Consider the following 17,615-nt stretch of genomic DNA (forward strand, 5'->3'; position numbering starts at 1 on the left):
TATTTTTCATTTAGTTTTTGTCCCCATTTTTCTACTTATCCATCCATACACTGGATAAACGGAGTGCAATCCACAAGGTTTTCACAATCACACTGTCACCTCTTGTAATCTACATTGTTAAACAATCATCTTCAATAGTCAAAGCTACTGGGTTGGAGTTTGGTAGTTTCAGGTATTTACTTCTAGCTATTCCAATACATTAAAACCTAAGAAGTGTTTTCTATATAGTGCATAAGAATGTCCACCAGAGTGATCTCTTGACTCCCTTTGAATTCTCTTAGCCACTGAAGCTTTATTTCATTTCATTTTGCATCCCCCTTTTGGTCAAGAAGATGTTCTTAATCCCATGATGCTGGGTCCAGATTCATCTCTGGGAGTCATATCTTGCATTGCCAGGGAGATTTACACCCCTGGGAGTCAGGTCCCATGTAGGGGGTAGGGTGGTGAGATCCCCTGCCAAGGTGGCTTAGTTAGAGAGAAAGGGCCACATCTGAGCAACAAAGCGGCACTCAGGGGGAGACTCTTAGGCACAATTATAAGGAGGTTTAGCCTCTCCTTTGCAGTAAGGAGCTTCATAAGGGGAAGCCCCAAGATAAAGGGCTAGGCCTACCAAGCCGTCAGTCCTATGTTTATGAGAACATCAGCAACAATCCAGGTGAGGAAGTACAACACTTCTGCATCCTCCCCCAGTTCCTCAGGGGGACCCCAAATATATATATTTTTATTCTCTGCCCAAATTACTTTGGGATGTGTTGCTATTTCACTCTAACCTATACAAACCTACCATATCTCACTTATTCAAAGTTCCATGAAATTGTGGTGTTTGAACAAACTGAATGTAGAAGTTATATTGTTTAGAAAATATAGATCTTACATCAAATAAACATTTCTTCCTTTGGTCTCACATGGAAGTTGAAGTTTTAATGCACAGTTTTCAACCTTTAACCTTTGGCCCGATTTGCCCTAGTCTTAACCAGATTTTCATTAATATCTCTAATAAAAGTCTGGGCTCTTTTTCAGCTTTTTTTTTTTTTTTAACAGTTGCTGTGTGTGTTAATACTGACATTCATGTCTGCCGAGCTCTAGCTCTGAATTTCAAGTGTCACACAGATACCCAATGTTCCAGAGACCAATCAGGTTATACACCAAGGGATCAACATCTCGGAGTTTGGAGATAGCCATTACAATTCAGGAATAGATTTGACCACTGTAAGAGCTTAGGATCTAGGAACCATTATAATAACCATTTCCCTGTTAGGCTATGGTCTAAGATTCAATTCTGAGTTTACACATTGTAGCCAGTCCATATCAGTGAGGCATTATAGTGTTTGCCTTTGTTTCTGGTGTATTTCACTCAAAATGCTGTCTACAGGATCCATTCACCTCCTTGCCTGTCTCACAACTTCACTCCTTCTCGTAGTTGCGCAGTATTCCATTGTATGCTTACACCACAGTTCACCATTCTGTTCCTCAGTCAGTGTACCCTCAGGCCACCTCCACCCAGTGCAAATCATGAATACTGCCTCCATAAACACCAATGTACAAATGCCCATTCATGTCTCTGCTCTCAGATCTTCCAAGTACATACCCCATAATGAGGTTGCAGGACCTTATGGCCCCCACATTCTTAGCTTCTTGTGGAACCACCACAGTGACCTCCAGAAAGGCTACACCATTCTGCCTCATCAACATAAATAGGTACATCCCTCTCTCCATGTTTTCTCCAGCACTTTTACCTCATTTATATTTTTCCCACAATTTTATAGAGATATATTCACATAACATACAATTATCCAGAGTGTACAATCAGTTGTTCACAGTATCATCATATAGTTGTACATTTATCACCACAGTCAGCACTTGAACATATTGATTAAGATTTTGGTGATCTCAGCTGTTCCACACATTCATGGGTGTTGTATGAAGTATGTCCAAAGTCAGATTGCTTTGCAGCATCTGGTCCACACAGTTTCTGGCTTTCCACCAACTTCCCTGGAGGAGTAACTAAAAGCCACACCTCACCACTCCTCCATCTTGCCCCCTATATCTGAATCCTATAAATTTTGATATGTTGTGTTCTCATTTTCACTCATCTCAAGATAATTACTGATAGCCCTTGCAATTTCTTCTTTAACTGACTCATTGTTTAAGAGAGTGTTATTTAACTTCCATATATTTGTGGATTTTCTAGTTCTCTGCCTCTTATTTATTTCCAGCTTCATTCCATTATGGTCAGAGAAGATGTTTGGCATAATTTTAACCTTTTTAAATTTATTGAGACTTGTTTTGTGACCCTACATGTGGTCAATCATGGTAAATGATCCATGTGCACATGAGAAGAATGAATATCCTCCTGTTTGGGGGTGCAACATTCTGTATATGTCTGTTAAGTCTAGTTCATTTATCATATTATTCAAGTTCTCTGTTTCCTTTTTGATCATCTGTCTAGATACTCTATCTATTGCTGAGAGTAGTGTATCTCCAACTATTATTATAGAGGTGTCTATTTCTCCCTTCAGTTTTGTCAGCATTTGCCCCATATATTTTGGGACACCATGGTTGCATACACAAATATTTATGATAGTTATTTCTTTTTAGTGGATTGCCTCTTTTATTAATATATAGTGTCCTTCTTTTTCTCTTATACAACTTTTGACTTAAAGTCTGTTTTTTCCAATATTAGTATAGCTATTCCAGTTCTTTTTTTTGGTTACTGTTTGCATGGAATATCTTTTTCCATCCTTTCAGTTTCAACCTGTTTGTGTCTTTGGGTCTAAGGTTAGTCTCTCATAAGCAGCATATAGTTGGTCATGTTTTTGTTTGTTTGTTTGTTTGTTTGTTTGTTTTTATCATTCTGTCAACCTGTGTCTTTGATTGGGAAGTAACCATTAACATTCAGTGTTATTACTGAAAGCAGTACTTACTTCAGCCATTTTGTCCTTTGGTTTTTATATATTAAAATTTTTTGGTCTCTCTTTTCCTTTATTGCTACTTTCTTTTCTGTATAGTTGATATTTTGTAATGTTTCTGACTGATCCCTTTATCATTTCTGTTTCTGTATATTTTTTAAATACTTTCTTTGTGGTTACCCTGGGGTTTATATTGTACAACTTAAATCTATAACCTACTAATTTGAAAAGATAACAACTTAGCTTCAATGGCATACATGTTCTCTGATCCCATATTCCTCTCTTTCTCCTCTTTATGCTGTTTTGTCCCACTTTAATATTTTATCTTTTGCATGTTTATTATCAGGAAATATGCCTTTTTCTTGTTCAATTGTATTCTGATTCTTATAGGAAATAAAGAATAGAGTTGCATATTGAGAATACAGTAGTATTGTGTTTTGCATTTACCCTTTCAGTTACCCTTAATGAAGATCTTCATTTCTTCACACTACTCCAAGCCATTCTCTCCTATCTTTTCCTTTCAATGTTAGTATGACTTGTAAATTTTTACTGATGTCTAGACATCTGGTTATCTTGATGAGTTAACTCTGAAGGTCTTTTTCTCCCTCTTGTCTAAGTTTTTATTGTTGACAGGTTTGTGTTAAGGCTCTTCTTTGACATTCAGTCCAACTTTTTCTAGATGTTTACAATAGCCTGTGTTTAACAGTTTAGATTTCCTCAGCTCTTCTTCAATTGAATATTGCCCTAGATATGCAGTGCCAATTTTAAGATTGCACTTTTTGTGCAATTGTTTCACCTCTGGGAGAAAGCTTCCTTTCCTCTGTTCCTTCTCTTGAAATCTTGATCTGTTCTTTTTGTTTTTGTGCAAAATTTTCTCCCCACCTCCTGTAATTTAAATACTCTTCCTCACACAATGCTTTGTTTTCATTTCACTTTTTAGTTCTGGAACCCCTTCTATTTTACATCAGTTCAGTTGAACACCCTCCAACCTCCTTTTTTTTTTCCTGTGAGGTTTTCTACTTCGTTTCTTCCCTGTTAGTGTATCCTGCCCTTGGGAGCCAGGTGGGGTCAATCCAGTAAGGTGAGTCACTCCAGAAAAGCCCATTTTGGATGTCCAGCCAAGATTGACTGAGGGTACAATTGTTGCCAGCAATTCTATCACAGTCTACCTCTCTCTCTCTCTCTCTCTCTCTCTCTCTCACTCTCACTCTCTCTCTTCTTTTTTCCCTGACCTGTGGACCCTTTTGCAGCACTCCTCAGCAGCTTGTCTTCTGCCTGGGTCTCTGCAGACTTGGGTCCCTGTGCTTGGATAGGTGTGGAGGCCTAACTTGCCGCTGTGAGTGGCTCTACAGTCTCTGACTGTGGTGGGAGGGACCCAGGCTGTGCTGCCTCTGTGCAACTCCCAAGCTGCCCAGACCAAGTGAGGGGGAGGGGAATGGGAACTAACCAGTGGTCTGGGATGGAAATTTCCTGCCTGAGTTTTTTTTTTTTTTTTTTTTTTTTAATCATCATTTTATTGAGATATATTCACATACCACGCAGTCATACAAAACAAATTGTACTTTCGATTGTTTACAGTACCATTACATAGTTGTACATTCATCACCTAAATCAATCCCTGACACCTTCATTAGCACACACACAAAAATAACAAGAATAATAATTAGAGTGAAAAAGAGCAATTGAAGTAAAAAAGAACACTGGGTACCTTTGTCTGTTTGTTTCCTTCCCCTACTTTTCTACACATCCATCCATAAACTAGACAAAGTGGTGTTTGGTCCTTATGGCTTTCCCAATCCCATTGTCACCCCTCATAAGCTACATTTTTATACAACTGTCTTCGAGATTCATGGGTTCTGGGTTGTAGTTTGATAGTTTCAGGTATCCACCACCAGCTACCCCAATTCTTTAGAACCTAAAAAGGGTTGTCTAAAGTGTGCATAAGAGTGCCCACCAGAGTGACCTCTCGGCTCCTTTTGGAATCTCTCTGCCACTGAAGCTTATTTCATTTCCTTTCACATCCCCCTTTTGGTCAAGAAGATGTTCTCCGTCCCACGGTGCCAGGTCTACATTCCTCCCTGGGAGTCATATTCCACGTTGCCAGGGAGATTCACTTCCCTGGGTGTCTGATCCCACGTAGGGGGGAGGGCAGTGATTTCACCTTTCAAGTTGGCTTAGCCAGAGAGAGAGGGCCACATCTGAGCAACAAAGAGGCATTCAGGAGGAGACTCTTAGGCACAAATATAGGGAGGCCTAGCCTCTCCTTTGCAGCAACCGTCTTCCCAAGGGTAAAACTTATGGTAGAGGGCTCAACCCATCAAACCACCAGTCCCCTATGTCTGTGGTCATGTTAGCAACCATGGAGGTGGGGTAGGCGAATACCCCTGCATTCTCCACAGGCTCCTCAAGGGGGCACTACATCTTTTTTTTTTATTTTTTTATTTTTTTATTTTTTTAACTTTCCCTTCTTTTTTCAAATCACCTGTATGAAAAAAAAAGTTAAAAAGAAAACAAACATACAATAAAAGAGCATTTCAAAGAGACCATAGCAAGGGAGTAAGAAAAAGACAACTAACCTAAGATAACTGCTTAACTTCCAACATGTTCCTACTTTACCCCAAGAAAGTTACATAATATAGCAACATTTCAGTGAACTTGTTCCTACTACAACCATCAGAAATTAACAGACCATAGTCATTTCTGGGCATCCCCAGAACGTTAAATAGCTTATCTGTTCTTCCTGGATTATTGTTCCCCCTTCCTTAATTGCTCTCTACTGCTAGTTCCCCTACATTCTACATTATAAACCATTTGTTTTACATTTTTCAAAGTTCACATTAGTGGTAGCATATAATATTTCTCTTTTTGTGCCTGGCTTATTTCGCTCAGCATTATGTCTTCAAGGTTCATCCATGTTGTCATATGTTTCACCAGATCGTTCCTTCTTACTGCCGCGTAGTATTCCATCGTGTGTATATACCACATTTTATTTATCCACTCATCTGTTGAAGGACATTTGGGTTGTTTCCATCTCTTGGCAATTGTGAATAATGCTGCTATGAACATTGGCGTGCAGATATCTGTTCGTGTCACTGCTTTCCGATCTTCCGGGTATATACCGAGGAGTGCAATCGCTGGATCGAATGGTAGCTCTATATCTAGTTTTCTAAGGAACTGCCAGACTGACTTCCAGAGTGGCTGAACCATTATACAGTCCCACCAACAATGAATAAGAGTTCCAATTTCTCCACATCCCCTCCAGCATTTGTAGTTTCCTGTTTGTTTAATGGCAGCCATTCTAACCGGTGTTAGATGGTATCTCATTGTGGTCTTAATTTGCATCTCTCTAATAGCTAGTGAAGCTGAACATTTTTTCATGTGTTTCTTGGTCATTTGTATTTCCTCTTCAGAGAACTGTCTTTTCATATCTTTTGCCCATTTTATAATTGGGCTGTCTGTACTATTGTCATTGAGTTGTAGGATTTCTTTGTATATGCAAGATATCAGTCTTTTGTCAGATACATGGTTTCCAAAAATTTTTTCCCATTGAGTTGGCTGCCTCTTTACCTTTTTGAGAAATTCCTTTGAGGTGCAGAAACTTCTAAGCTTGAGGAGTTCCCATTTATCTATTTTCTCTTTTGTTGCTTGTGCTTTGGGTGTAAAGTCTAGGAAGTGGCCTCCTAATACAAGGTCTTGAAGATGTTTTCCTACATTATCTTCTAGGAGTTTTATGGTACTTTCTTTTATATTGAGATCTTTGGTCCATTTTGAGTTAATTTTTGTGTAGGGGGTGAGGTAGGGGTCCTCTTTCATTCTTTTGGATATGGATATCCAACTCTCCCAGCCCCATTTGTTGAAAAGACCATTATGGCTCAGTTCGGTGACTTTGGGGGCCTTATCAAAGATCAGTCGGCCATAGATCTGAGGGTCTATCTCTGAATTCTCAATTCGATTCCATTGATCTATATGTCTATCTTTGTGCCAGTACCATGCTGTCTTGGCAACTGTGGCTTTATAATAAGCTTCAAAGTCAGGGAGTGTAAGTCCTCCCACTTCGTTTTTCTTTTTTAGAGTGTCTTTAGCAATTCGAGGCATCTTCTCTTTCCAAATAAATTTGATAACTAGCTTTTCCAAGTCTGCAAAGTAGGTTGTTGGAATTTTGATTGGGATTGCATTGAATCTGTAGATGAGTTTGGGTAGAATTGACATCTTAATGACATTTAGCCTTCCTATCCATGAACATGGAATATTTTTCCATCTTTTAAGGTCCCCTTCTATTTCTTTTAGTAGAGTTATGTAGTTTTCTTTGTATAGGTCTTTTACATCTTTGGTTAAGTTGATTCCTAGGTACTTGATTTTTTTAGTTGCTATTGAAAATGGTATCTTTTTCTTGAGTGTCTCTTCAGTTTGTTCATTTCTAGCATATAGAAACATTACTGACTTATGTGCATTAATCTTGTATCCCGCTACTTTGCTAAATTTGTTTATTAGCTCTAGTAGGTGTATCGTTGATTTCTCAGGGTTTTCTAGATATAAGATCATATCATCTGCAAACAATGACAGTTTTACTTCTTCTTTTCCAATTTGGATGCCTTTTATTTCTTTGTCTTGCCGGATTGCCCTGGCTAGCACTTCCAGCACAATGTTGAATAACAGTGGTGACAGCGGGCATCCTTGTCTTGTTCCTGATCTTAGAGGGAAGGCTTTCAGTCTCTCACCATTGAGTACTATGCTGGCTGTGGGTTTTTCATATATGCTCTTTATCATGTTGAGGAAGTTTCCTTCAATTCCTACCTTTTGAAGTGTTTTTATCAAAAAGGGATGTTGGATTTTGTCAAATGCTTTTTCAGCATCTATTGAGATGATCAATTGATTTTTCCCTTTCGAGTTTTTAATGTGTTGTAATACATTGATTGTTTTTCTTATGTTGAACCATCCTTGCATGCCTGGAATGAACCCCACTTGGTCATGGTGTATGATTTTTTTAATGTGTCTTTGGATTCGATTTGCAAGTATTTTGTTGAGGATTTTTGCATCTATATTCATTAGGGAGATTGGCCGGTAGTTTTCCTTTTTTGTAGCATCTTTGCCTGGTTTTGGTATTAGATTGATGTTAGCTTCATAAAATGAGTTAGGTAGTGTTCCATTTTTTTCAATGTTTTGAAAGAGTTTGAGTAAGATTGGTGTCAGTTCTTTCTGGAAAGTTTGGTAGAATTCCCCTGTGAAGCCATCTGGCCCTGGGCATTTATTTGTGGGAAGATTTTTGATGACTGATTGGATCTCTTTGCTTGTGATGGGTTGGTTGAGGTCTTCTATTTCTTCTCTGGTCAGTCTAGGTTGTTCATATGTTTCCAGGAAATTGTCCATTTCTTCTACATTATCCAGTTTGTTGCCATACAGTTGTTCATAATATCCTCTTATAATTTTTTTAATTTCTTCAGGATCTGCAGTTATGTCACCTTTTTCATTCATTATTTTGTTGATATGGGTCTTCTCTCTTTTTGATTTTGTCAGTCTAGCTAGGGGCTTGTCAATCTTGTTGATCTTCTCAAAGAACCAACTTTTGGTGATATTTATCCTTTCTATTGTTTTTTTGTTCTCTATGTCATTTATTTCTGCTTTAATCCTTGTTATTTCTTTTCTTGTACTTGGTTTAGGATTGGTTTGCTGTTCATTTTCTAGCTTCTTCAGTTGATCCATTAGTTCTTTGATTTTGGCTCTTTCTTCCTTTTTAATATATGCGTTTAGTGCTATAAATTTCCCCCTTAGCACTGCTTTTGCTGCATCCCATAGGTTTTGGTATGTTGTGTTCTCATTTTCATTCGTCTCTATATATTTAGCAATTTCTCTTGCTATTTCTTCTTTAACCCACTGATTGTTTAGGAGTGTGTTGTTTAACCTCCAGGTATTTGTGAATTTTCTAAGTCTCTGATGGTTATTGACTTCTAATTGTATTCCATTGTGGTCAGAGAATGTGCTTTGAATAATTTCAATCTTTTTAAATTTATTGAGGCTTGTTTTATGTCCCAGCATATGATCTATTCTGGAGAAAGTTCCGTGAGCACTAGAAAAGTATGTGTATCCTGGTGATTTGGGATGTAATGTCCTGTAGATGTCTGTTAAATCTAATTCATTTATCATATTGTTTAGGTTTTCAATTTCCTTATTGGTCTTCTGTCTGGTTGATCTATCTATAGGAGAGAGTGATGTGTTGAAGTCTCCCACAATTATTGTGGAAACATCAATTGCTTCCTTTAGTTTTGCCAATGTTTCTCTCATGTATTTTGTGGCACCTTGATTGGGTGCATAGACATTTACGATTGTTATTTCTTCTTGCTGAATTGCCCCTTTTATTAGTATGTAGTGGCCTTCTTTGTCTCTCAAAACATCCCTGCATTTGAAGTCTATTTTATCTGAGATTAATATTGCTACACCTGCTTTCTTTTGGCTGTAGCTTGCATGAAATATTTTTTTCCATCCTTTCACTTTCAATTTCTTTGTGTCCCTGTGTCTAAGATGAGTCTCTTGTATGCAACATATTGATGGTTCATTTTTTTTGATCCATTCTGCGAATCTATATCTTTTAATTGGGGAGTTTAATCCATTTACATTCAACGTTAAAACCGTGAAGGCATTTCTTGAATCGGCCATCTTATCCTTTGGATTATGTTTGCCATATTTTTCCCTCTCTCTATTAATATCCTTTATTGTACCCATACCGAATCTCTTTAGTACTGAACCTTTCTCCAAGTCTCTCTGTCCTGTCTTTGTTTCTCTGTCTGTAGGGCTCCCTTTAGTATCTCCAGTAGGGCAGGTCTCTTATTAGCAAATTCTCTCAGCATTTCTTTGTCTGTGAAAAATTTAAGCTCTCCCTCAAATTTGAAGGAGAGCTTTGCTGGATAAAATATTCTTGGCTGGAAATTCCTCTCTCTCAGAATTTTAAATATATCGTGCCATTGCCTTCTCGCCTCCATGGTGGCTGCTGAGTAGTCACTACTTAGTCTTATGCTGTTTCCTTTGTATGTGGTGAATTGCTTTTCTCTTGCTGCTTTCAGAACTTGCTCCTTCTCTTCTATGTTTGACAGTGTGATCAGTATATGTCTCGGAGTGGGTTTTTTTGGATTTATTCTATTTGGAGTTCGCTGAGCATTTATGATTTGTGTATTTATGTTGTTTAGAAGATTTGGGAAGTTTTCCCCAACAATTTCTTTGAATACTCTTCCTAGACCTTTACCCTTTTCTTCCCCTTCTGGGACACCAATGAGTCTTATATTCGGACGTTTCATATTATCTATCATATCCCTGAGGTCCATTTCGAGTTTTTCAATTTTTTTCCCCATTCTTTCTTTTATGCTTTCATTTTCCATTCTGTCATCTTCCAGGTCACTGATTCGTTGTTCAACTTCCTCTAGTCTTGTACTATGAGTGTCCAGAATCTTTTTAATTTGGTCAACAGTTTCTTTAATTTCCATAAGATCATCCATTTTTTTATTTAGTCTTGCAATGTCTTCTTTATGCTCTTCTAGGGTCTTCTTGATTTCCTTCATATCCCGTACTAGGGTCTCATTGTTCATCTTTAGTTCTTTGAGTAGCTGCTCTAGGTGTGTCTCTTCTGGTCTTTTGATTTGGGTGCTTGGGCTTGGGTTATCCATATCGTCTGGTTTTTTCATATGCTTTATAATTTTCTGTTGTTTTTGGCCTCGTGGCATTTGCTGTCCTTGATAGGGGTCTTTTAGGGTTTGTAGACCAGTTGAAGTCCTTATCTCTAATTTATCAGATCTACAGCTTCGTGGAGTACACTTTCCCTAACTAACCAGCAGGTGGCGTCCACGAGCCACCTGTTCTCCACAAGCCAGATCTCCCCTGCTTAGCCTTTTTGGTGAGTGGGGGAGTGAGTCTTGTGGGGCCCAATTGGTGTCCCAAGCTTGCGTGTGTAGTTGGTGTTGCCTGCCCTGTATGTGGGGCGTGTTTCTGGGCAGTCGGGGAGGGGGGGTGGCCCTAACAATCAAATCTCCCTGATGATCCTAGAGTTTTAAAGCTACTGCAATAGTCTAATCCTTCAGTTCAGTCCTGCCACAGTTTGTCTCTGCCACTGACCCACAAGTCTTTGGTATTGGCGTATGGCTCCTGAGACTTGCAAGTGGGCCCCTCTTCCAGGCTGTGCACCCCGGGTCCTCTGTTGAGGGATGACTGTGCTATGTCACAGGTGAGTGCCGTCCCCCCAGGGCAGTTCTGGGCTGCTGGGCTGTGTTGGGAGGCTCCCAGTCTGCTCAAATGATGGCTGAATGGGGCTCTGTTAATTCACACTGCTCCCCCTTCCCAGCTCTGGGACATTCAGCTGAGGTTGCAGGGAAGGCTAATGTCCACGCCCAGTTTTGTGGTGTGTGCCTGTTATTTGAAGCACTTCCGTCACACTGGGTTGTCTGGGGCAGCTCTGGGCTATGGGGCTGGCGATGGGCAGGAGTGTTTCCTGTCCACCAGGATGGTGGCTGTGAGCGGACACCCCCCTTTTCTTGGGAAGTTGTGTTGTTTAGTGAATTTTCTCAGCCACTGGATTATTGCCTTTTGTCTCAGAGCTCTCTTAGTTCTGCTCTTGACTTGACGTGCCCAAATTTCAATTCTTTGAAGCTTTCTGTATTGAGCTTCTTAGAGTAATTGTTTTAGAAAAAGCAAAAAGGATTTAAAAAAAAAAAAAAAAAAAAAAAAAAAAAACGGCCCTCCTCAGAGATCTAATGGGTTATTGAAATGCTAATAGACAAAGCAACCAGGGCCATTAAGGAAAGGTGCCCTGGGCAGAGAGATCAGCCTTGCTTCGGGATTTGCATATGCGCCTCAAGGCCTGATCTCCGCCCTTCCCCTTTCTGTGTTCACCAGAACTCCAAAAATCCTCTGCTTTTACTTTGGAGCTTCTCGTGTTGTTTTCCTTCTATGCCCGTCTCCTCTCTGCTGGGCTGGCTGCTCTCAGAGTCTCTGGTGTCTGGCCTCAGTCTATCTATGGTTGGAGTTTGAATCAGTAGAATGAGTTTCCGATGAGAGCAGCCACTGCAATTCTCCCTTCTCCTTCCTGGAGCTGACAGCCCCTCCTCCCCCGGGACTGAGCCTGGCAGGGAGGGGCGCGGGTCCCCTGGCCGCAAAAACTTACAGATTTCGCTGATCTCAGCAGTTCCACGTTTTCATGAGTGTTGTATGAAGTATGCCCAAAGACAGATTGCTCTGTGGTGTCCAGTCCACGCAGTTCCTGGCTTTTTACCTACTTTCCTGGAGGAGTAACTAAAACATACAGCTCACCAGTCTGCCATCTTGCCCCGCCTCCCCTGCCTGAGTTTTTTTTTTTTTTTTTTTTTGATTCAGAATTTGTGGAGTCCTTTCCATTTCTCTACTGTCCTCCAGAGTTCTAAGCAAGTGGGATTTGTCCTTTCATTTGCTAAATTTCTAAGGAGGCTCTTTCTCTAGGAGGCTCTAGGGAGGGGATGTCTTACCTGTTCCATGTTGATGATGTCACCCAGGTGTATATTCTTCTTGAGAAAAGAGATTGAGTCTGACTTTCCTGAATTACAGCATCTAATGCAGTGCTTGGTAAACATACAGGTAATGTTGGTTGAATGAGTGAATGGATAAATAAAAGACTCAATAAATGAATCATTCTATTCTTTAAATTTAAACATCAAAACTGCATTCTCCCTTCAGTGAATTGTAGATATGTTAATTTTCTTTTGTACACATTTCATCTTATGAAATATTTGCCTCTATGATTAAATTACAAAGGCCTTCAACAGAGTGTTTTATATCTTTTATATCATTTCTTGCAGTTATTACATTGCTCTTCAGATACAAAGTTCTCAATAATTAATTTATTCCAGATGGGAAGTAGATGATATGTAGAGCAAATATGATTCTCCTATTAATAGGGTGGTTTGGGGAAACTCCTGTGCCATCTGGAAATTGGGTTTGGAGACATGAGGTTACTCTTGGTGTACAGATGAAGTCTTATGTTTTGAAAGGAACATGAAATGGTCCATGACCTTATATCTATTCATCCGATTCTCATTTTCTTCTCTTAACAGATCACTGCAATTCTTGCTTGTTCTGACAGGCAGCCTGCCATTATTAAGCACCTATTGCAGTATATCTTTATGTCTACTCAATCACATCCAGCACACCTCTACTTGAGATTTATGCTGTACCCTCTTCTTGAAATGATTTTTCCCTCAAATCCTCATGGCTCATTTTTGTCACTTCATTCAGGTCTCTACTCAAAATGTCACTTTGTCAGTGAGGGCTTCTTTAAATCCCTACATAAAATAAAAATCCCTTCAGCATGACCTGTCTCTTCTTATGGGGCATTATTGTTCTCTCTAGTACTTTTCACTACATGGCATTTTATATATTTATTTCTGTATATTTGTTTAGGTTCTGTCTCCCCCAACTAGAATGAGAACTCTGTGAGAGCAGTATCTATTTTGTTCAGTTATGTATCCACAGCACTTAGAGTAGTGACTAATACAAACTAAGTGATCAAATAATTCTTATTGGAGGTAAAAATGTCTTAAAGTATTAATATTTCTTAAAGTATAATTGAAAGGCCACTTGTAGCATTTGAAGTACTGGTTGAGAATGCCAATTCCTGGGCCCCACCAAAGGATTACAGAATCAAATGTCTGAAAATGAGAAACATGAATATGTATTTTAAACAGTTTAGCTGAACAATTACAACATAAAGATGAGATTGCTTAAATAAGTGTATAAAGCCAAAACCCAACAACAGCAAAGTAACATATTGAAGACTGGATGCACTGGTTCATGGGTGATGAAAGGTGGGGGTGGGGGTAGAAAAAGAAGAAAAAGGAGGAAGAGAAGGAGGAGGAGGAAGAGGAGGGATGAGAAGCAAGAAAAGAATGAACAGATTTGATTGGAAATAATCAGGAGAGTTTCTTGGATTTGACACGGTCATCCAAAGTGACATAAGTAAGGTAAGAGTCAAGTATTGACTTATAGATGAAGGGCAGTCCAGCTAGATAAGTGATCTGGGATTTCTATGGAAAAATCTGCTCCAGCTTCAAGCACAAGTGTAAGATAGGAGGAAACCTGTATCTAGAACAACTAGAAACCTCTCTCAGTGTTTCATTGTGAGTATTCCCTATTCTCACCATATTTGTGCATCAATCTAGTTCCTTTAATCATAAATCTAATGCTTGTCTATTAAAGAATTTCATAAGATATGTGTTTTTTATTACCTATTTTCATATAAAATATACTCCATCATATATTATAAAGTTAGAATTTATAACAAAGTCAAGGTTTCTCATACTTTGAGTTACTTTTTAAGAAGAGAAGATGCTTTGTGCCCATCCATCATCATATATCACTCATTTAAAAAGGTTATAGTCCTTTACCCTTGAAACCAGCTGAGAAATGTTATTTGAGTTTTCTCTATTACACACATCTACCTACCCACCCCTCCAGGTTTCTTTCACCACACACTAAGGGAATACTGACATATTAGCCTCATTTAGGTGGGTCACTTTGAAAGTAGGTTTTAAGTCAATCAACAGAGAAAACAATGAAAACCACACCCATGGCTCTAGCTGGTAAATTGTAACAAGCTAGATGATATTTGATGATAAATTCAAGTCTAATTTGCTTGGTTTAGGAGGCTTAGAATTCATTGCCACATACAGTCTCAAATCTTTGCATATACTTAGCAAAGTCCTGCAATATTTCATATGTATTATCGTTTTCCTCAGGTTGTCTTTTAGTTGACTGTGGCAGAGCCTTCTGGAATCTAACCCTGTGTACTTAATGGAGATGGGGAGGTTCATGAGGAGTATTGGCTTCCTTTATCCTGTAACCCTCTCAGTGAGGAAATACAGCATTTTTAAGTAAGGCAGCTTCATCAGATAAGGGGAAGTCTGCCTGGGCTAGAATGGGAAGGTGCGTGGTGGGTACTATGAACACTCTACATGCCCCTGTATATATTCATTCCATTTTCTGGAGTCTGACTTTTTACTCATTAGTGCCCTCATTTACAAAAGACCTGCAGAAGCTTTTACTTTTTCATACCATTTTCTGTATTATTCAGGGCCCTTGGTTGTAAACATAGAAAGAAATTCTGATAATTTAAGCGGAAAGGAAATATTGGAAGAGAATAATTAACAGAATCAATGAGAAGGATGAAGAACGAAATTTGGTAAACAAGCAATATCCCATCCCAGGAACAGACTATGAAGGAAACAATCTTTGGTGCTCTTGCTACGCAACATTAATCACCAAGGCAGTTGCTCTGAATTTCTAATAGGCCCTTTCCCCTTCCTCATTCCTTTGCATCATCTATTTCACCACAATTCAAATACTGAGTGGGAGCATCTGATTAACCATAACTAGGCTACACACTCCCTTAGTTTCCAGGAAGCTGGTAGAAGGAATACACTTCCCACTCCCCCACCCCCATTGTCTTCCCTAGGAGAAGACAACTAATAACAACTAATATCCACTAATCCATCACATGGGGTGTTCCAGTTTGCTAATGCCGCCATTATGCAAAATGCCAGAAATGGATTGATTTTTTAAAGGGGATTTATAAGTTTACAAGTTTACAGTTCTAAGGCCATAAAAGTGTCCAAACTATAGCATCTTCACTAAAGAAAAGCCAGTGCATCCAGAACAACTCTGTCAATGGGAAGCACGCGGCTGGCGTCTGCTGGTTCTTTGCTCCCAGGCTGTGTTTCAAAATGGCCTTCTCCAAAATGTCTCTGGGCTTCTATCTTTGCTCCTCTCTCTCAGCTCCTGTGCATCCTTGCTTCTTTCTCCCAAGGCATTTCTCTCTAAGCATGTGGGGGTCCACTCTTAGCTTCTTCTGGCAAACTCTGGGCTTCATCTCTTAGTTTAGCATCTCCAAACGTCTTTCTGTTTGCAGCTCCAAGCATCTCCAAATGTCAGCACCTGTTTTGGCTCCTGATCTCTCTTAAGTACTCCAGTGAACCAATCAAGACCCACCCTGAATGGGCAGGGTCCACACCTCCATGGAAATAACCCAATAAAATTTCTCACTCATAGTTGGGTGAGTCACATTTCCATGGAAACACTCAATCCAAAAGCAACCTAGTCAAAAGACTAATAAGTCTGCCCCCACAAAATTGCATCAAAGAACATGGCTTTTCTGAGGGACACAATGTATCCAAACTGACACATGGGGTTTTGATTTGTTTAAACAAAATATATTGCTGTTATGATTTCTGTTGAAATGGTGCCCTAGCTCTCTTCAAAGAGTTTATTTTTTTCTTAGTATCTCCAGAACTTCTGCCAACTCAGAGTTTTAAAAATATCATTGTCTTTCTTGATTTTAGCAGGTGCCTCCCAACAAAATTCAATGAAGCACGTGAATGAAAGTTTCCTAGAGGATTTCATTCTCATGGGCTTTACCAAATATCCATGTTTGGATCTTCCTCTCTTCTTTGTCATCCTGACCTCCTACATCTTCACATTGTTGGGAAACATTGCTATTATTCTGGTTTCTCAACGAGACTCCCAACTCCAAAATCCCATGTATTTCTTCCTCATGAGCCTCTCCTTTTTGGATCTGTGTTTCACCACCACGACTGTGCCACAAATGCTGTTTAACTTAGGGGGACCAAACAAAAACATCACTTATATAGGCTGTATGGCCCAGGCCTATGTATTTCACTGGCTGGGCTGTACTGAATGTGTCCTGCTTGGCATCATGGCCTTAGACCGTTATGTGGCTGTGTGTAAGCCTCTGAGCTACTCTGTAATCATGGACCACAAGCTCTGCCTGCAGCTGTCCAGCACTGCTTGGCTTATTGGTCTGGCCAATTCACTGCTGCAGTCCACACTCACAGTCCAGCTGCCTCTATGTGGGAACCAGGTACTGGACCACTTTTTCTGTGAGCTGCCCAGTCTTATTAAGATAGCTTGCGTGGACACCACAGTCAATGAGGTTACTTTAGCTGTGGTGGCCACCTTCCTGGTAATAGGTCCCCTCTCCATGATTCTCATCTCCTATGGTTACATTGCCCGGGCTGTATTTCAAATCCCTTCTGCTGCTGGGAAACTTAAGGCCTTCAACACTTGCTCATCACACTTACTGGTGGTGTCTTTATTTTATGGCCCTGGCATCTGTATCTATATGCAACCCTCAGGCAATGTCTTTCAAGACCTTACTAAAGTTCTGACCCTGTTTTATTGTGTTATTACTCCTATGGCCAACCCATTCATCTACACCCTGAGAAACAAGGATTTTAAAGGAGCTTTGAAGAGACTTCTGAGGAGAACCATTTTGTCTAGGAGAATGGGAGAAAATGATGTTTTACTCTGAATAGAAAATCCAAACAATAACCTGAAATATATCCTTCTCTATGTATTCCACTGAAACTGTGCTCAAAAGTTGAGAAAAAAACAAAACAAAACAACTTTACTTATTAAGATAAGCACCTTCATAACAAACACCTAACAGACAGCTTGAAAATACACTTGAACATTTACTATAGTAACAGTGAAAAATGCTAAAGGCATGTGAAGTTCTGGGACAAATCTGAAAGGAATTAACTGAAAGTGAATAAACTTTGTTATAACTCTACAAACCTTCAAAAATAATTATCAAAGCTGTATGGAATTTTCTTTAAAATATGAAAGTATCTTATAAGTTATTACACTTAATTACTTTAGGAACTTGTCAAACCAGAAGTATTT

General features: G+C 39.3%; 1 protein-coding gene across 1 annotated transcript; it reads left to right on the forward strand.

Moving 5' to 3' along the window:
• Positions 1-16,275: 16,275 nt before the first annotated feature.
• LOC119540782 (olfactory receptor 2B11-like) lies at positions 16,276-17,241 on the forward strand. Its single transcript, XM_037844727.1, has one exon. It carries the CDS (start codon positions 16,276-16,278, stop codon positions 17,239-17,241), a length of 966 nt encoding a protein of 321 aa, XP_037700655.1.
• Positions 17,242-17,615: the final 374 nt, after the last annotated feature.

The sequence above is a fragment of the Choloepus didactylus genome, chromosome 7, assembly GCF_015220235.1.
Source record: "Choloepus didactylus isolate mChoDid1 chromosome 7, mChoDid1.pri, whole genome shotgun sequence".
Classification (NCBI taxonomy): Eukaryota; Metazoa; Chordata; class Mammalia; order Pilosa; family Megalonychidae; genus Choloepus; species Choloepus didactylus.